The sequence below is a fragment of the Lissotriton helveticus genome, chromosome 7, assembly GCF_964261635.1.
Source record: "Lissotriton helveticus chromosome 7, aLisHel1.1, whole genome shotgun sequence".
In the NCBI taxonomy this organism is placed as follows: domain Eukaryota; kingdom Metazoa; phylum Chordata; class Amphibia; order Caudata; family Salamandridae; genus Lissotriton; species Lissotriton helveticus.
Window position 1 is genome coordinate 1179125830 of NC_136068.1, and position 21549 is coordinate 1179147378.

The 21549-nt window shown below is 52.4% G+C and overlaps 1 protein-coding gene across 4 annotated transcripts in view; it reads right to left on the reverse strand.

The window, feature by feature from the left end:
* Positions 1-21549, reverse strand: part of HELZ (helicase with zinc finger) — a 1775655-nt gene that overhangs the window by 351945 nt on the left and 1402161 nt on the right. For all 4 annotated transcript variants that reach the window (XM_078654323.1, XM_078654320.1, XM_078654322.1 and 1 more), the window contains exon 25: positions 9605-9789. In XM_078654323.1, coding sequence (XP_078510449.1) covers positions 9605-9789 — 185 coding nt within the window. The remainder of the gene's footprint in view (positions 1-9604; positions 9790-21549) is intronic.

The window sequence follows — 21549 nt, forward strand, 5'->3', positions numbered from 1 at the left end:
CCTTTATCCTTCTAAAGGGGGCTGCACTACTGACTAGGTCCATCCCATGGGTGGGACCAGGAAGGGGGGTGGCTACACCCCCAATCCTTTGTCCGGTTTCCCGCCAGAGCTGGGGCTGGAGTGCCCCAGCAACTGGTTGGAACCGGTGTATGCACAGGACACCTTGTGTGCCCCGGGCATGTCTCATTCCTTTCAAGCCTACCCTACCCAATACACAAAATCCTGTCTGGGGTGGTGCTAGCACCTCCCAAGGCAGGAAACCCTTTGTCCAAGCCTCCCTCGCTGGAAGGACTCCCAGCAGCAGGAGGTCAGACTTGTGTCTGTGGTGGCAGCATCCATTTTGTGATGCCAAGGCTCGAGTTAACTTTAACCGGGGTTCTCAGTTACATACATGTCGTGTCCCTCTAGAAGGGTGGAATGCTACCCCCGTCGCCAGAATTGGCGAGGGGGTAGTATTCCAAATCGTATGACACCTTACTCGACATGTTTTGATAATGTTATACCAGAGTTGGCATTGAACCGCGAGGATTATAATGCACTTAAGAGTATATGGTATAGCGTTATCATGGAACAGCTATTAGGACTTGTTTCCGCAAGCTGCAAACGGGCTCAGCTCATGCCAGAGCACCATCTCACATAATTCCAAGCACTCTGCCTTCAGGATTGATAAGGCCTTCCACAGGAGTGACGGATAGGAATATATGTGTCCATTTTAGGGTTAGATATAGGTATACTATATCTACAGCAAGGGTGTTTACACCACCTTGCCCCAGCTGTCGTGCAGCCAGTTGTGTCAGTTTTAGGTGGCCAGCCAGGGGTGGCATAATACATGCTTCAGCCCCTGGTAGGCCCTGGGTACACCTATGCCCTGGATACCTAAGATATACTGTACAGGGACTGATAAGGTGGCCCAGTACCAATTGGTAAATGCACCTAAGGTACATGGTTGTCAATTTAGAGAGAGAACAGCTAGGCTGTGATTCTGATTAGCAGGCCCACAGCCAGGGAAAGTCCTAAACCAGTGAAGCAAAAAGCAAAAATCTGGGGTGACCATAGGATTGCAGACCCCACTCTCATACACTCCGGACCTGCGCTTAGCTGGCGAGGAAAAAAGAATAACTGACGTCAGCGCGCGAGGGCGGCGTCTAAGTACTCTGACGACGTCATCCCGGCGCCGACGACGCCTACCGGCACGCAAGGGTACTGCTACGCAAAATTTTCCGGATCCAGTCTGACACCTGGGGTTTATTATAAGGTAAGGAATCTAACAAACGTGTTTCTTTCAGATAAAAGCAATACTCGGCAGAGACGCGAACTCACAGCCATCGATTTTGGTAAAGATGGGTATGTAACGCTAGAATCGTTCATGGATGGAAGACTTCCTAACGAACATAAAGACAAGACAAACAAGACCGTAACACACATTCTCAAACAGCCAAGTCTTCGCAGACCTTCTAAAAAAAAAAAAAACAAACGGCAGGGGACCGGAGTCCTATGAAGTGCCGCGGGGATAACACCCAGTGTTTGTGCACAGCTCGTGGATGGCGTAACGTGAAGCAGAGGCAGCGCTGCGCCAGGCATGAGGTGACAGCAAGGTCACGGCGATGCGCTGACATTGGCAGGATGCAGCTGTCGGAAATATTTTGTTGACACCCAGCCACCCATTCAGTAAAACAAAAAATAAAAATGAGTCCAACACGAAGAAGCTTAATCAGTGGTGTGCCATGATTTGTATATGCGGTTTATGGCAAGCACGTGGGTCTGCAAAGGACATCGGGGGATACATTAATACAGAGAACCCTCTTGTACATTTAAAAAAGTGCTTGATCTGCAAGTAAAACGAAATGTAAGCCCTTTACTCCTATCTTATTCAAATTCGCTATCTCGGCATTGCATGGCGGGGTCAGGGACCGCATTCCTTTGAAGTCTGATGGGGGGGGTTGGGGGGAGCGGCTTGCTTTCAAGTCTGATGCAGAGGCTCAAACAAATGGTGTGGGATGTGGCTGACAATGGTGTGGGATGTGGCTGGCGATGTGCACGTGCACGCGCCTGGCTCACATGAACTGTACCCGATCCGCAGCAGTTTGGGTAGGCTTTTGAAACCCTTACTATAATCCCGACAAACAAGCATTACTATAGCAATGCTGTAGGTCGAGACCTAAAAAGGCATATCCGAAGGAAGAGGCCAAAAACACCAAGGTAACAAATCGTGGGAGGAGTCCCAGAATTCGAGACCAAACACTCCAGAAAAGACACGACCAGTGTCGAACACCAAAAAGGGAGCATTTGTCAAATTGGGAAATCACCCCAGTAAGCGGAAGCAAGGAGGAACCTATTGGCAACTTGCAACAACTCAGAAAAGCTCCCCCACACATCGAGGTATTGGTCCAGACCTCGCAGCCTCAAAAAGAGGTGGCGACGTAGGAAGAGGAATACCAAGACAACCGGCATGTATACATAAATGTATAAACATATAAATATGTAGAGACAGAACTAGCCAGGAGCATGAACATGTCCATACCGGATCACACCTAGTACAGTTAGGGCATGTAGGAGCCGCTTTTGAAGAGGAGATCATGAAACCTCCCAAGGAGGTGGAAGAGGCAACATGCAGAATGGCCATGGCGTAAGAAGATGGCACCAGGGAAAAACATATAACACCGTACAACGGACCACCAGGCGACGCATGGAGCCCACAGGATCTCCAGGCCCAGGTGAGATAAGCAGAGCTATATAATAGCATACAAGTACCCCACATGGAGTATGCACACCCAAAAGAACGGTGAACACCTCTTAGGGCAATAAAACCAAGCCAAAAGAGCGCAGTAACAAACCGCACCTGTGAACATGAGTTCCGATGCGTATGAAATTACCGAGGGGAACCACCGGCTCAATGCCACAGTCAGAGGACCAGACACAGCAACCTGTGGAACACAGCCACAGCAGGCCAACAGTCAGCTCAAAGCAAAATGCATCCAAGGGATGCCAAGAAAAGGGTAATCACCCTTGACCATGGAAAAAGTAGACGTAAGGCTCACTGCCCATGTTAAACATAGAGCGCATCTAAAGGATGCAAAATGAAAAAGTACCACAACGGAATACAGGCCTAATAAGACCCAAGTGGGAGGAAGAAAGCCCGCAAGGAGCCGGTGAACCGCCGATTCGGCGTGAGCATCAAACAGCAAAACCCCATTAAAGGGTAAGTCAACCAGTCGCTCCCGGACATTTTCAGGGAAGACGCTATCTCGCAACCAAGCGTGACGCCTTAAGGCAACAGAACCCGCCATAGCTCGGCCCAAAGAATCTGCAGTATTTAAGGCTGAGCGGATTCTGAATTCGGCAAGGTCACGGCCATCCCGGAGGTGGTGAAGGAGATCAACGCGAGCACCTTCAGAAGTGGCAGAAAGCAAAGACTCTGTAGAGTCCCACAGGGCAGAGATAGCACGAGCCAAAACACACACTGTATTTAAGGACCGTAGGGCTGCACTAGTGGAAGCAAAGATGTTCCTACCCCATGACTCAAGCCATCTGAGCTCCCAAGGGGGAGGAAGTGTTAGTGGGGGCAGGGAAGGAAAGGCTGTCTGCAACACAAACCCCTGCGCACCAGGGTGCACAAAAAAGACAAACAGGATCATGTGGAGCTGGACGTTGGCAGTGCAAAACTAAACGAGCCACCGGGTCACCTGAAGCAGGCCGAATCCAGGTACCCAAAAGGGCATCATAAAGGGAAGCCTCAAAGAGTAGAAGTGGTGCCACATTCCCTGACCCACGGTGAAGGGCCTCAAGCAAGGGGTCCACAGACAAGGGGGCAGAAGGGGGTTGCATGTTTAAAATGCGAGTGGCCAATGAGACCACTATCAAAAATGTTGCACTAGCCTCGGTAGCCCTCCACGGAGGGGACAACAGCTCATCAGTGGGGGCTCATCATTGAAGAATGGGGCTCCTGGGGAGGCGAAGTGCCTGCCGGATCTGGGTGCTCCCGAGGAGGCTCCACAAATTACAAGGGGGGCACTGGCAACAATACCTCCGGCGTCGCTGGGCCAGAAGGCGGCACCGAACTCTCTCCAGAGGCCTCAAGAGAATAGTCCACACCCGGCGTCGACACAGCGCCAAAACGACACGTGCCGGCGCCGATCGTACCTCGTCAGTCACCGACTGGGCTGCAATCGGCATAGATTCTGCACTGTTCGGCGCCGAAAATACAACAAGCTCCACTTCCGAAGAGAGAGAAGGTGCCGCAGCCGGGGAGGCTGGGGTGCGCGCAAGGCAAGGCTATGAGCACCGGCAACCACCTGCTATGCCACAGGGAGCCCAGCGGGGCTATGCGGTGCAGCAGAGGCGCCGTGGGTCGGAGAGGGGGACCCAGCTGGGCCGCGCCCTGAGGACTCCATGTGGACCGTAGAGGGGGAGCCAATCGGGCCGTGCCCTAACGACACCACATCTCCGATGTTCTTGGGGGGCACAGGCTCAATTGGCGCCGGGGGCGAACCCGCCCGCGAGTCAGTCAGGGATCCCACAAGAAGCAGAGGCCCGAGGACGCCCCAGGAAAGGGAGAGGACCCAAGGGGAGGCCTGCAAAGCCACAGCATATGCCTCCATTTGGGCCCGAGTTGCCCCCATGGCCGGAAAGGGTGGATAGAGGGGAGAGTGGCAAGTGTCGGGAGCGCACGTCCGGAATGTTCCGGGAACCAGTGCCCCTGACAACAGAAGAAAGGGAGGTTGAAGACCTCAGCGACAAGCGCCTCGACCAAGTGGCAAACGACGGCCCTGGACCACAGATGGCGATCAACTGAGGAACCGGACAATAGAGGGACCTGCCGGTGATGAGGATGCCGGGGAACGAGACGACTCCGACCGGGTCAGCTGTGCCGAGAGAAGCTTCCTGCCAAGACTTCGGCTTCAGGTGTCTTGGCAGTCCGTGTAGTCATGGTGCTCGCCCAGACACCACATGCAAATAAGATGCGGGTCCATCGCGGAAATCTGGCGCAAACAGGAATTACAAGTTTTAAAACCCGAAGGCATCGCACACTGTGTAGGAAGGTGGATATCGGACTATGGTTACCCCCAACTTTTTGCCTAGTGTTTTGCTGGTTTTTGACTTAGTTGGCCTGGGATCCTGCTATTCAGGACCCCAGGCTTCCTGCTCTCTCTGTTAAAATGGACTCCATGTACCCTAGGTACATATCTAATTGGATACTGAGTCACCTTATCAGTCCCTGTACAGTGTACCATAGGTACCCAGGGCATAGGTGTACCCAGGGCCTACCAGGGGCTGAAGCACGTATTATGCCACCCCTGGCTGGCCATCTAAACCAGACACAACTGGCTGCCCGACAGCTGGGGCAAGGTGGTGTAATCACCCTTTGCTGTAGATATAGTATACCTATATCTAAACCTAAAATGGGCACATATATTCCTATCAGTCATTCCTAAGGCAGGCCTTATCAATCCTGAAGGCAGAGTGCTTGGAATTATGTGAGATGGTGCTCTGGCATGAGCTGAGCCCGTCTGCAGCTTGCGGAACTAAGTCCTAATAGCTGTTCCATGATAACGCTATACCATATACTCTTAAGTGCATTATAATCCTCGCGGTTAAATGCGAACTCTGGTATAACATTATCAAAACATGTCGAGTAAGGTGTCATACAAATTGGAATACTACCCCCTCGCCAATTCTGGCGACGGGGGTAGCATTCCACCCTTCTAGAGGGATACGACATGTATGTAACTGAGAACCCCGGTTAAAGTTAACTCGAGCCTTGGCATCACAAAATGGATGCCACCACCACAGACACAAGTCTGACCTCCTGCTGCTGGGAGTCCTTCCAGCGAGGGAGGCTTGGACTAAGGGTTTCCTGCCTTGGGAAGTGCTAGCACCACCCCAGACAGGATTTTTTGTATTGGGTAGGACAGGCCTGAAAGGAATGAGACATGCCCGGGGCACACAAGGTGTCCTGTGCATACACCGGTTCAAACCAGTTGCTGGGGCATCCCTGCCCCAGCTCTGGTGCGAAAACCGGACAAAGGAGAGGGGGTGTAGCCACCCCCCTTCCTGGTCCCACCCAGGGGAGGGACCTAGTCGGTAGTGCAGCCCCCTTTAGGAGAATAAAGGTAGGAGCTGGTCCCATTCCAAATTAGATTATCCTGAACAACTTACAAGAAGAAATTCTGGACTTTGACGTTCTGCTCCACAGAAGACTGAAGAATCTCCCTTGTGGACAAGGAGTGTCCACCCTGCAACTGCAGGCACCATCAAGCGTCCAGCGGCTTCACTTTGTCATCTTCCCTCGAGGATCCAGACATCAGAGCCCGACGAGACCCGGATTCCCAGACCTCTCCGACCTCTACCTACATCTGCAGCACAGCTGAGATCCGTGGGTGCGACGAGATACGTGGGACCGGCCATCTTGAAAGAACCTGCACTTCGCTTTCAGCACGACTCCCGAGGTAAACTCGACCAAGTGCCTTGGGGACTGAGAAGCCCCAGTCCCGAGCAGCTCCTGCACCGAAAACCAGCCTTCCAGCATCCACGAGATCTGCGTGGGGCCCTTCTGCTTGGTTGCTGCTTCACGCGTTGTCTGGTCACTTGCCGGCTGGCTAGTGGCCTCCTAGACGACGAACTTTGAAACCTTCACTGCTGGTCTGGTTGCTCCAGACTGGCCCTTGCTCCCTTCCAAAAGAGGAGCACCCCGGACCCTCCTGGTCCACTCCAGACGCCGACGAGACCCGGATTCCCAGACCTCTCCGACCTCAACCCACATCTGCAGCAAAGCTGAGACCCGTGGGTGCGACGAGACACGTGGGACCGGCCATCTTGGAAGAAACTGCACTTCGCTTCCAGCACGACTCCCGAGGTAAACTCGACCAAGTGCTTTGGGGACTGAGAAGCCCCAGCCCGAGCAGCCCCTGCACCGAAGACCAGCCCTCCAGCATCCACGAGATCTGCGTGGGGCCCTTCTGCTTGGTTACTGCTCGACGCGTTGTCTAGTCACTTGCCGTCTGGCTAGTGGCCTCCTAGACGACGAACCTTTGAATTTTCACTGCTGGTCTGGTTGCTCCAGACTGGCCCTTGCTCCCTTCCAAAAGAGGGGCACCCCGGACTCTCCTAGTCCGCACCAGACGCTTTTCCTCCTCACCGCGTGGGTTGCCTTTGCCAAGGCCTGTTGACGCCGATTCCGGATCCAACACCGCCGACAGCGAGAGCCTGCGTGGGACAGCTCGTGCCTCCATCCTGGTCGTCGAAGACACCTCGTGGTCCACGTGGCTGCAGAGACAAGCGTCCACTCTTCACCTGATCGCGACGACGACATCTGGTTCCTTCCTGGTTCCCCTCCAGTCACTGGCTAGTGACTTTGAACATTGTCCCCTCTGCTTTCAGGTCCTCTTCTTCACCGATCCACCCTTGGATCGCACCGGACATCTTCCTCCTGGTCGCCTGCAGCATCTTTTCTTCCAGGCTCCATTGACTTCAACGCGAGAACCCGACACACTTTGACACCTATGCACCCGCAGCCCGTGGGTGAGGTAACGAGAGCATTTCGGTGCTCAAGGGTAGTTTAACTGTCTTAGTGTCCAGTTCCACAGTCGTTTTTGTCCTAACTAGTCAGGATTGTCCGTACTCACCTTTTACTTGAACTGTACTGTCCATAGACGTTGTTACGCATCTCGCGTGTGAGTTCACACTCTGCACACGCGTCCCGTGGGCCTCCTATTACTTACCTAAGGTGAAGATAGCGTAGTCCTAGCGAACCTCCAGCCTCTGGACAGCTCCATTTCTTCTATCGACTTTCACATTCCACTTACTTAGTATATGGTTTGTCGTGCCCCCAGGGCACCATTGTAATTTGTGCAACTTAAACTTATTTTTCCTAAGAGATTGTCATGTGCTTAGCCCTCTGACCTCATAAAGAGTTCAGAGGTGTTTGTTATTAATAAATATATTGTTTATTTTCATAACAACCTGTGTGGTGTCCTTTCATCTGGTATTCAAGGGGTTATATTGTGGTAAAACAGCTGGCTTCACATGCCAAAAGAGTTTAACCTAAGACTGCTTTGTCCATGCTACCATTAGGATAGCTGGTCTATAAGGTTGACTTACAACCAATCACCATAAGGGTTGTTTGGACTGATACAAGGTGATCACTAGAACTAGTGAGCATCATATATCAGGCCAACTTCTCTCACACTGTTCCTGACGCGAAGCGTCGAAAAGGAGGCCTGAAACCAGGCCAGAGGAACCGCTCACTCCAGATTCGCATTGCATGCGGAAAAGAAGGAAACTGACGTCAGTGCGCCGGGACAGACTTATATGACCTCGCTGACGTCACGTACGTGGACAACGTCAGGGCAGGGTCATGTGGCGCAGTCCCCCGGCGCGCAGAGGTTTTGCTGCAAAAAAAATTCCGAATCCAGTCTGATGCCTGGGGATATTCTAAGTTAAGGAATCTGCGGCAGATCTGAAAAATTAAGACTTTGCTTTAAGACAGTTACTTCCTGGATTGCATCTTTTCCAATTAAATGGTTTCAAAATAAAGTAAATCTTAAACCAGCAGAGCTATTTTTTGAATATTTCTAACATAGCGTGCCATAGAAAGTCTGAGGAACATTGCTTCTGGAGGGTGTTCAATTCTAAATCTTTGTACCTCATCGGCTGCATGTTGGTCCTAACAATGAGGTACATACGTTATAAGACTACTGCACTGATGCATGTTTTAAATACTGCTCAGTATAACATTTCACATAGGATTCATAGCCTGAAAATAAGCAGTACTTTTTTCTATAAGACATTTTCAGTCCTAGGGAAGAAATCTAACACAAAGAATCGCTATTGAGAGAACTACCCAAAGGTACCTCACAGTTGTAATCCAAGGACCAAGTAAAAGGCTCTTGGAATACCTTCCATCACCTGCATGTTTTCACCACAGCAGGTCTTCTTCAACAATAGGCACTCAATAAGTGGATTAGAGGCTGTGGAACCACAATCACATAACATGTGACCAGCTCCCAATTGACTAAACAAGAAGTCCACAACTTCTTCTAGGCATAAAGACAAGACACAGACTCCCCTATTTTGACCTTCAAACATTTGCAGTATTTAGTCAAATAAGATTGGAGCTTTATTTTTATTTAGATCTGGACCTTTTTTTGAGGTTGAAAACTGCATACAAATGTATAAATTAACAATGTAATGATAAGTAAAACAAAGTACTTTTGAAGACTAGATATTTAGAAAAATGGGCACAATATAAATGTGAGGAATTGTATTAAAAGTGTTAAGGTCTATCAGTGATATTAATCTTTTAAACTTTTGAGTGCAAGTACAATAAAGGAACAGACATTATTATATATGTGCTGCTTTATGGGCAGTAAACATGGTATGTCTTGTCCTACTAGCTTAAGAATTGTATTTTTTCTTATTTTATATTGCCAATATTAGTCCAGCAACATTTCATTTTCATAAAAACATACAATACTTATTACCTTCAGTCTGGAAAAAAGATATTATGGTCAATAACCATGTGAACATTATTGAAGTTTTCCCAGCACTCCATATATTCCACTATGACTCAAAACACATTAAAAACAAAATGTAAAGGAATACATACAGAAAAGGGCACAGGCATGACCATGTTTCCTCCATAAACAGTAGGTACATAAAGATAACTGGTCCCAGTGTGTGGGTCTATCCTTTGTACAGGGCTCGGAGATTTTCCCAAGTTTGGGTGAGGTCCAAGGGGAGGAGTGAATGCCCGGATAGGATTGCCAATAAGCACTGAAGGATTTGGCTGAACTAAAATTAGAGGAAAAATACAGTAAATTAGCAATGACTGATAACATCTTTGAGATTCAGTAAAGATATGCACACTTCTTTCTGAAATTGGATAACCAATGAAATGTTGGAGAGATTCCTTTTTATTCCTTACATTAAGCAAAACATAAGGTCACAAAAACAGGATTGTTTCCTATTAAAAGATTTTTAACTGGTAATTTCATTTACACATTCAGAAAACATATTAACAAAGTAATGATGTACTGTAACTATTGACCTTTCTCATGTTGCATACATATTTCTACTAGCCACAATTATTATTTTTTTCTCCAAAAATTGTTAAGCCATTAAATTAGGTGTCATATATTATGTAGCAAAATATGATGCTATATTCAATTAAAAAGATTAGAAAAACTACACATCATCCCTTGCCCACGAGACAAAAATGTGACTTAGTGGGACCTGCACATCTCCAGTAACATGGCACTCATCACAAAGCTGTAAGAGGATCTAAAATATGGCTATCATGTGAAACCAATTCAAAAAAGGTTTCAATTTCTTTGCACGTATCCCTTTATCTGATAATGTAAGGTTACTTATTTTCCAAGACTGCTCAATGACACACGTCTGAATTCTAGGGCTTTAGCAGCAGTCAACCTTTTGGAAGACAGAGAAGGAACAGTTTCTTTCCTTCAATCCTAGTTCTCCACTAGGGGAATTCTCATTAAAGTTATAAGCATAGAATTATCTTTGCTGGGGGGCGTGGCTAGGCACGCAATGGCAGCGGACGCATACGAGTAGAGCTCCGATCTGAGCTCCCCTTCCCTGGGTCAATGCTCCGTAACATTTATCTGTAGCCGGCTACAAACATAGGCGGAGCACTGCAACAACATCCTCCGCCCCACAACCGACTTTGACGAAGATTGACCCATCACGGCCGCTCCCGCACCCTCTGAAGGCTTCCTGCCGCATTGCGCGCCGGCGGGCGCGATTACGCGAGACCGGGGCCTCTACCAGGGTACTAGGCCCGGAGACACGGCCTGCTAAACGAATCGCCGGAGACCTCCAAAAAACACCGCAACGGAGCCAGGACAGAGGAGCCCGCACTCCTGAGGCCTGCTGGAGGCTGCACCACGCTGGTAACGATAACCCCACATCTTTCACAGCGCGAAGCGCGGGTGAGGCCCGGAGCGGGGGGCCCTATCACACACCTGCCGCCTGAAGGGATTTAGACCCCGGAGCGACACTACTCTGTGGGTGCGCTGGGGCTGCTGCCTGGACTGGGTTTCCATGACGGCGGAATTGGCCCAAGATAACACCCGCGTGATGCCGGAGACGAGGCGCACCCCACAACGCACACCTCGCAGAGGCCTACGGACGGGACGCTCTATCGATGTCTCCTACCTTTTTGCCTGCTCCGGCGCTGGAGGGATACGCTGAGCGGCTCTGGGCACTCGCTGCCACCTCCCAGAGTCACCACGCACTGTCGAGCTGAGGGGCGTAATTACAAGTGGCCGATAACTTCGCCGGGGAGCTGGGCCTGGGGGCGAGGCCGGCGCCGTGTGACTCCGGGGGTCCCTTGGGGGCCTGAGCCCAGAGCGGAGCACACGCCCACTGATGAGACGCGTCGGAGGCTCGACGCTCCCGACCTCCCGCGAACAGACGACCGGGAGGTCTTGCCGGGGCTCTGTGGGGAGCCACGGTCCAAAGAGACACGACCCCCCCAAGGGCAGGGCACACGGCCCCGTGGTCGGCAGCAGAACCCCGCACCTAGGGAGAAGATCGCGGTGCTGGCCCTCACAGCGGCAACCACGTGAAGAAAACACCGCGGCGCGCCGCCGGGTTGGGTGCAGTGGCGGACCACGCGTGCCTCCTCCTCCTCCCCCCTCGCACCTGGTGATAAGCCCTTATGACTCACGGGGTCGGGGGCCCTGCGCCAATAACCACCCTTGCTAATATTCCTGCAGTGGAGGGAGACCGGCGGTCGGGAAACGCAGCATAGAACCATACTGACAAGAACTACCGCCGGAATACGGGTGGCGTATGTGCCCTGTCACTGTACCCAGAAGACATTACCAGCGAGCGCTCCCGGGCTGCGACGGACTCCACCCGATACCCTAAAGCTGCAGTGGTTGTCACTGCGTGGGGACGAACTGCAACTTCCCTGCACTGGTGACCCCCTGAAGCTGCTGTACTCCTAGACTTGCGAACCATTACAAGCCCTGCTGCAGAAGACACCTGCGGACGCCACAGGCCCCCTCGCTCACTGTTTCCCCCATGTCTGGAGGTGTGAAGACGAGCACCGGCACTGGAGGTGCACTACCAAAAGGAAAAATAGACAAACCACTGAAACCAATGGACGCCGACCATGTGGCGACGAAGCTGGACACTGTACTTGCTGCCATGGAGCGGCTGGAAGAGTCACTACAACTAACCCGCACCTCTCTAGCAACGAAATTAGATAGTGTGGCGATTGACCTCACCCACCTGAGAGCCAACTACAAGAAATTGGCAGAACGCACTACATCTCTGGAAGAAGCGATGCCCCGAGTCAGCCAGACGGACAACCAAGTAAAGGATCTCCTGAATAGAGTAGAGTTTTTGGAAGACCGAGCCGAGGATGCGGAAGGGAGGGCACGAAGAAACAACATCAGACTTGTGGGGTTGCCGGAAAGATGGGAGGGCAAGGACCCTACACAACGCGTGGAAGACTGGTTGAGGGTCCTACTACCGGAGGGCGCATTATCGCCGCACTTCGTGGTGGAACGTGCACACCGCGTGCCAACGAGGCCGCTCCCCACTGGCTCTAACCCTCGACTACTGCTCCTCCGGATCCTGAACTATCGCGACCGAGACTCCATCCTGCGTGAAACCAGAAAACTCGGAGATGTCCAGATCGACAATGCCAAAATAATGTTCTTTCCTGATTACACGGTCCAGGGGCAGTGCCAGAGACATTCCTTCCTTATTGTAAAACAAAGACTGCGCACCATGGGCCTCAAATACTCCCTCCTCTTCCCTGCTAGGCTGAGAGTGGTGGCACAGGACAAAACACATTTCTTTAGCAGCCCTGAGGAAGCCGAGGCTTGGCTGGACAACGGCGTGGACAAGGTGCCCATGCGGGCTCAGGGATCCACCACAATGACACGCTCGCACGGATCGAGACGGCGCCGCAGGCACAAATCACCAGCGGCCCGCCAGTCACAGGGGACAACAGACCATTCCCCACCTGTGGAACTAATTCTCCAGGAACAACAGGATGCCCTCCGCAGAGTCACAGAAATCAGCAGCTCTCCCGCCTCGGACCCTGCCTGGGACGCCAGCCCCCAGACATTCCCGAGCGACGACGAGGCCATCTATGGACTGCCGGACTCCCAGATGTCCATGGACCAACCAGACGTCACACCACAGACAGCTGATTTGCTCCACTGAAGACACTCGTCGGACTTCCACGGGTAATACCTGGGCAGCAACATATCGATCATGAAGCTGGTACACATTTCTGTGGGACTGCTGCCCAGCAACGCTTGGTGCGGGGTCCCCGCCTTGCCGGGGGTCAGCGGCGACGAGACGCAGTGAGTACTACCCCTGTACCCCGGGCAGCGGCGCGGCGCCACACCACCGGTGCCCCTCTGCTGCCCCTATCTGCTGGGCTTTGACTGTTGATAACCCGGCCACACTAATGACGAACAGCTCCGCATGCTTTACAGTATGGTGGCTTACCCCGCACGGACTCATGTACAGTGAACCAGAACACGATAGTCCTCGATGGCTCCTGCAGAGCAAAGCCTACTTGATGAGACCTAGGGAGGGACGAAGACTCTATAGTTGATAACATTGCTGTAACACTGTAACTGTGCCGAACGCATAGCACCCCCTAGAATTGAAAGGTTACTTATCTCGATTGAGAGTTTGGACGGTGGCATGTTTGGCAACCGACCTTTTGGAATTCCTTATTGGTTTGACCCTTTCTGGTCTGTTATGATTTTTGGACTCACACTTCTTATGTTTTTGCGAAGACTTTATCCTGATGTCAGCGAAGGTGTCTCTGAGGGTGGCCGGAAGTGTTGCGTGGGGGGTCCGGGGGAGTGCTACCATGATGAGGGAGTGGTGGGGGGTGTGTGTAGGGGTTGCCTAAAATGACCACGATAAAAATATGTACTTGGAACTTTAGAGGCATGCACACACCCTCACGCAGGTATCAAATCTACTCCTATCTTAAACGCCACCGCGTCCACATCGCACTACTGCAGGAGACACATTTAAACAAGGCAGAAGCACAAGCACTACACCGCAGATGGCGCAGGCAGCTCTATGCCACTGAATACTTCTCCTACGCCCGTGGGGCACTGCTGTGGGTGAGGCCTGGAACCCCCTTGGCAGTAACTCACTCCCACACTGACCCGGAGGGCGGAAATGCAATTGTCCAGGGCCGGTTGGATGGGCAACCAGTAGTTCTGGCTTCCCTGTACTCTCCCAACACAGACCAGGGGAGCTTTCTCATGCAATTATCAGCGAAATTGGCACCCTGGCATGGCGTCCCTTGGATACTTGGGTTGATTATAATTGCATTCTGGAGGCGACTTTAGATCGCTCTTCCCCACCTCAGACCGGCACACCAGCACACGGGGCCATGAAAGCATTCACCGGCTGGGCAACTCAATGGGACTTACAAGATGCTTGGTGAGCTCGTAACCCTATCTCGAGGGTATATTCCACTACTCAGGTGCGCACACCCTACATGTCCGGTTGGATAGATACATGGTGTCCACTGAACTTCTACCCCACATTATAGATACACAATACATGGGCCGCACCCACTCCGACCATAACCCGCACGTACTAGATATTGCATGGGAGCGTCCGCACCCGCCCATCCCTACTTGGAGGCTACAGCCTGCCTTACTCCTGGATGCCCCCTTCCGAGACTCCCTGCTTGCACAAACAGCACGATACTTTGAGGAAAATTCCGATACGGCGTCCTCCCCGCAGGTAGAGTGGGACGCCTTTAAAGTCATGTTCAGGGGACATTGCCTGGGCACACAGGGACATATACAGAAGCAATTGGAGAGGGAATTAAAACCGGTAGAAACTGACCTACTCCAACGAGAACAGGAGGCGATGGGAGGGGCGGATGATCCATTACTCGCGGCTCGCGCGGAACATGCGCAGCTGTTGGAGCGGCTCTATCATATCAATTATGCAGCCCACTCAGCGCGCACGCATCACCTTAGTGATAAACCCGGGAAATTTCTGGCCTGGCTTATTAAGCAGGAGGATCGCACAACGCCGGTGTCCGCAATATGCACTGCTGAGGAGGGGGTGGTGTACACACAAAACAAAATACACGAGGCCTTTACAAATCACTACAGAGCCCTGTATCGCTCCCAACTGCAAGTCCCTGCTGCGGACATCACGGACTACCTCTCGGGCATACAAGTACCGAGGTTGACCGACGCGCAACAGGGAGACCTTGGAGCGCCACTTGCGCCCGAGGAGCTGCACACTGCCATTTTTGCTCTATCTAATGGCAAGTCTACTGGCCCAGACGGGGTACCTGCTGCATTTTTTAAAGCCTGCTCTGATATACTGATCCCCCAGCTATTGAAAGTGTATGCGGCCGCCGCCGAGGACTCCTCTCCCCCCCCACACTAAATGAAGCCTACCTCGTCTCCATTCTAAAGCCTGGCAGGGATGGCACGCGTATGGGCTCATACCGGCCGCTGGCCCTACCGAATACTGATTATAAAATACTTGCCTCTACCCTGGCTCAGCGACTGGCACCTCTGGTTTCAACTCTTGTTCACCATGACCAGAATGGTTTTGTACCCGCGAGCAGCACCTCTTATAATATCCGCAGGCTGTTCAGAATGCAGGAATATGCCACCCATCAATGGCCGAGATCAGGGTGCCTAGTGCTGGACCTTGAGAAGGCGTTTGATTCCGTGGAGTGGCCCTACCTTAAGGCGACTCTAGAGAAATTTGACCTAGGAGACGATTACATCGACATGGTTGGCTTACTATATCAAAGACCCACCGCACGTGTACGGATGGGCAAACTACTGTCAGACGCAATCAGGGTACGAAGAGGGACTAGACAGGGCTGCCCCCTATCTCTGCAGCTCTTTTCCATGGCCATAGAGCCTCTTGCAGCGCTGTTGAGAGCGCAGGAGGAGGAGTGGGGGATTCCATTGGCGGACGGCATGCATACGATTTCACTATATGCCGATGACCTGCTCTTATACGTTAGAGACCTGACCCGCGTGCCACAATCCCTATCTGATATATTCCAGACCTTTGAAGCCGTCTCGGGACTGAAAGTCAACTGGGCTAAATCAGGAGCGTACCCCTTCAGCCCGGAAACACATGAATGTGACATCCGCATTAATGGTGGGAGACTCGCCTGGTACCCCACCACGTTTAGGTATCTTGGGATCCACATTTACAGGACTCCTTCAGACATACTGGAGGGCAACCTGATGCGAGCCATCTCATCGCTGCACGCGCAGATGACCTTCTAGAAGACCCTTCCCCTAAATGTGCCTAGCCGCGTAGCATTAACGAAAATGATAGTCCTCCCAAGATTATTATACTACTATGCCAACATCCCAATATATGTCCCAACCCGAGTGTTTCGTGACCTAGACACCTTGCTCCGGAACCTGATCTGGAACGCCGGGAGGCCACGAGTGGCACTGACTAAACTCTATGTGCCCACAGAGGCTGGTGGCCTTGCGGTCCCCAACCTGGAATTATACTATTTAGCGGCGCAGCTGCAGTGGGTGTCAGGCTGGCTGAGTGAGAGGAACCTAGGTGATACTGCTACAGACACCACCACTTGGACCCATACACAAATTTGCACATTGTTTCACCCTCTGACCAGGGTCCCCTGCCCAGGGCAGCTGCACGTGGCGGTGGCTCACAGATGTTTCCTGCGTAGCCTGAGACTGACTCGGGAGGTGAAACCCTACGCCCCAGTGCTTCCCCTGCTGGGCACCCCTAGAGAAGGCGGAGTGGTGACGGAGGCTATGTTGGAGAGATGGGCGGAGGTTGGAGTGGAAACGATGGGAGATCTCTACGCAGATGAAACTCTGCTCCCCTTCGGGGAGCTAGCCAGAGGCACAGGCCTTCCGGCCGGACAATTTCTCCTACAAGTGTCGATAATACGCACTTTTGCGGACTCATGGGGAGACATATCCGAGGAGCTGCAAATGCATCACTTTGTGCAATACCTCCATGTCATGGGTAACGGCTCCCACATAATTCACTGGTTAGTGCAAGCCCTCCTAGAGCATACACAACATTCCACCCAACTGCTACGTGACAAATGGGCGGCGGATAGGAGGAGGGAATGGACGGACAAGGAGTGGAGGATGGTACTGGCCAGTCCTGTTAACGTCCCATGTAACTCCCGCTTCAACCTCATACAGTTTTACATCCTGCACCGCACGTACTTATCGCCAGATAAGATTAATAAATATTTCTCGACTAATACCGCTGGGTGTCCACGATGCTCCCTAACTGGAGCGGACCTTTAACATATGCTCTGAACATGTCCCACTATCCAAACATACTGGACTACGGTGACAACTCTCTTGACACAGGGCACTGGCGATGACCTGCCGCATACATGGGAGGCCTGCATCCTGGGGTTGTACAAGAGGACGAAACTTAACAAGGTGCCAGCTAGGTTCTGGGACCTAGGACTCATCACGGCTAAGCGCCTGCTAACCAAGCGATGGAAGAAAAACAAACCCCCACATGCCAAATACTGGTACACCTCCTTTACTAACTGGGCGAGAGTGGAAAGCGCCACGCTACATCGGGAAGAGATAGCAGGCCTGAGGAAGTTCCCATTGCACAGCTCTGGGACGACACCCTGACATCCTTCCAACAGGCGTGTCTGGACCAGGGAATAACCTAGTCACAGCCCCTTTTCTGGCGCTCCTGGATGGAGGATGTGATGGACAGCCCTGCACCCACTCTGGTAATCCCCCTTTTTGGACACAGTGCCAGAAGCGACATATGCTGTGAGAAGTTGGCCTGATGTGCAGTGCTCACTATTCTAGTGATCACTATATATCAGTCCAAACAACCCTTATTGATGATTGGTTGTAAGTCAACCTTATAGACCAGCTATCCTAGTAGCATGGATACGAGCAGTCTAAGGCTAAGACTCTAGAGGGCGTGTTAAGCCAGCTGTTTTACCATCACATTACCCCTTGAACATCCAGTGAAAGGACACCACACAAGTTGTTATGAAAATAAACAGTGTATTTATTTATAACAAGACTACCCTGGCTCTTTATGAGACAGGGAGCTAAGCACACAACAAAACTCTTATGAAAATACTTTCAGTCGCACAATTTACACAAATGTCCGAGGGGCACGAAAAACCATATACTACAAAAGTGGAATGCGAATTACTAGCAGGTAAGTAACGATTCTCAGAGGCTTTGGGATCGCTAGGGCTGGACTACTGAACCTTTAGATTACTAGCAGGAGGCCTAGGGAACTCGGGTGCAGAGTGTGCACTCTCACGCGGGATGCGGGACAAAGTCTATGGAAACTAGAATTCACAAAGTTAGTGTTCTCGGGCGAACCCGACTAGGTAGGTCAAAAACGAAAGTGGATCTGGACCCTTGGATAGTGAGGCTATGCTGAGACACCGAAATGCCGAAGTTACCTAGCCCAGGGGCTGCAGCTGCATAGGTCTGAAAAGACGTCGGGATTCTCCGTTGACGAACCAGGAGCCTGAAGGAAAGGAGTTGCTGGCAGGCGACCAGTGAAGATTGTTCGGGTGATCCAAGCCTGGATCGAAGATAGATGACACCTGAAAGCAGAGGGGACCAAGTTCGTGACTACTAGCCAGTAGTCAGGTGGCACCAGGAGGGCACCGGATGGTAGTCACCTCGACTAGGTGAGTGGGCGACGCTGGGCTCTGTAGTCTCACGGACCAGGAGGCGTTGTCGGCGACCAGGATGGAGGTACGAGCTGTCCCACGATGGATGATGCTCTCGACGTCGCTGGACCCAGGATTGGGGCAACAAGTCTTGGCAAATTCAAGCCCACGCGGTGGACCTAAAATGGCGTCTGGAGTGGACCAGGAGGGTCCGGGGTGCTCCTCTCTTGGAAGGGAGCAAGGGCCAGTCTGGAGCAACCAGACCAGCAACAGTGATGTCGTCGGGCGTCGTTAAGAAGGCCACAAGCCAGCGGGCTAGTAGCCAAACAACGCGGTGAGCAGCAAAAAGCAGAAGGGCCCCACGCAGATCGTGGAGATGCTGGGAGGCTGAACTTCGGTGCTGGGGCTGCTCAGGGTCGGGGCTTCTCGGACCCCAAAGCACTCACCAGAGGATCCCTCGGCGGTCGTACTGGAAAGAAGTCGTGCAGTCTTGAAGATGGCCGGTCCCTCGAGGTCTCGTCGCACCCACGGTTCTCAGCTTGGCTGTAGAGGTGGGTAGAGGTCAGAGGTGCCAGGGAAGCCGGTTCTCGTCGAGCTGGGCAGTCAGATTCCGGAGGAAGGACTTGCAGCAGACCGCAGTGTTCTTAAGATGGTGCCTGCGGATGCAGGGTGACTACTCCTTAGTCACAAGGGAGAATCTTGAAGAAGAAATCTTGATGTCCTTTCGTAGAAAGTCGTGTCTTTATTCCAAAGATGATCTAATTTGGAAGGGGGCCTGCTCCTACCTTTATCTTGGAAAAGGGGGCTGGCACGCGACTAAGTCCTGCCCTATGGGTGGGACCAGGAGGGGGGTGGTCTCCTTTGGCGGGCTTTCCCCATCTCAGGGGCTGGTGTGCCCCTGGAACTGGTTCAAGCCGGCCTATGCACAGTGAGCACCGGGGTGCCACTTGCAGTCGCCTTCCTCTGTAGCCCTGCCTACCTGGAATACACAAAACCCTGTCTGGGACAGTGCTGGCACCGCCCCTGGCAGGAAACCCTTTGTCCTGGCCTCCTGCTCTGGGAGGACTCCCAGCAGCAGGAGGGCAGACTTGTGTCTCGGTGGCAGCATCCATTTTGTGGATGCTAAGGCTCTGTCTGACTTTAACCGGGGTTACAGGTTACATCCATGTCGTGTCCCTCTAGAAGGGTGGAATGCTAACCCCGTCGCCAGAATTGGCGAGGGGTTAGTATTCCAATTCGTATGACACCTTACTCGACATGTTTTGATAAAGCGATACCAGAGTTGGCATATAACCGCGAGGATTATAATGCACTTAAGAGTATATGGTATGCGATATCATGGAAACGGCTAAGGGATGGATCCCGAAAGCCGCAGACAGGCTCAGCTCATGCCAGAGCACTATCTCACACGATTCCAAGCACTCTGCCTTCAGGATTGTCAAGGCCTGCCATAGGAGTGACTGATAGGAGATCTGTGTGTCCATTTTAGGGTTAGATATAGGTATACTATATCTAAAGCAAAGGGTGATTACACCACCTTGTTGTGTCAGATTTGGATGGCCAGCCAGGGGTGGCATAATACATGCTGCAGCCCCTGGTAGGCCCTGGGTACACCTATGCCCTGGGTACCTAAGGTACACTGTACAGGGTCTGATAAGGTGACTCAGTATCCAATTAGATATGTACCTAAGGTACATGGAATCCATTTTACAGAGAGAGCAGTAGGCCTGGGGTCCTGAATAGCAGGGCCCCAGGTCAACTAAGTCAGAAAACCAGCAAAACACCAGGCAAAAAGTTGGGGGCAACCATAGTCAGGGATCTACCTTCCTACATATGCCTATACAGAGAGATGGTGCTGCAGCGCCACGCTGCGGCGGTCGCCTGAGGACCCCATGCTCCTGACACCGACACCCTGGTGTCTGCTGGACACGGCTGGGCCACCTTTCCCCTCCCCTGGGCGGGACCCACGCCCCAAGGAGCGCCTATCGCCCATTGCACTCTTCACGAACCCGGAGATTTATCTCCAGAGCCACGCATTCAATCAATCAATCAATCAGAGCATTTATATAGCGCACTACTCACCCGGAGGGTCTCAAGGCGCTGGGGGGAGGGGGTCCGCTACTGCTCGAACAGCCAGGTCTTGAGCTGCTTCCTGAAGGCGAGGTGGTCTTGGGTCAGGCGGAGGTGGGTCGGAAGGGAGTTCCAAGTCTTGGCGGCCAGGTAGGAGAAGGACCTTCCTCCTGTGGTGGCTCTTCGGATGCGGGGGACGGCGGCGAGGGCGTGGCTGGTCGATCGAAGCTGGCGTTTGGGAGCGTAGAAGTTGAGGCGGCTGTTGAGGTATCCTGGGCCTTGGTTGTGTAGGGCTTTGTGTGCGTGGGTGAGGAGCCGGAAGATGATTCTCTTGTTGACCGGGAGCCAGTGCAGGTCTCTCAGGTGTCCGGAGATGTGGCTGCGGCGGGGGATGTCCAGGATGAGTCGTGCTGATGTGTTCTGGATCCGCTGGAGTCTCTTCTGGAGTTTGGCGGTGGTTCCGGCGTAGAGGGAGTTGCCGTAGTCCAGACGGCTGGTGACGAGGGCCTGGGTGACCGTCTTCCTGGTCTCGGTTGGGATCCATCGGAAGATCTTCCGTAGCATGCGCAGGATGTTGAAGCACGACGAGGAGACGGCGTTGACTTGTCTGGTCATGGAGAGGGAGGAGTCCAGGATGAAGCCCAGGTTGCGTGCGTGGTCTGTTGGTTTGGGTGCGCTGCCCAGGGCGGGGGGCCACCAGCAGTCGTCCCAGGCGGAGGGTGAGGATCCCAGGATGAGGACTTCCGTCTTGTCCGAGTTTAGTTTCAGGCGGCTGTTCGACATCCATTTGGCTACGTCTGTCATCCCTT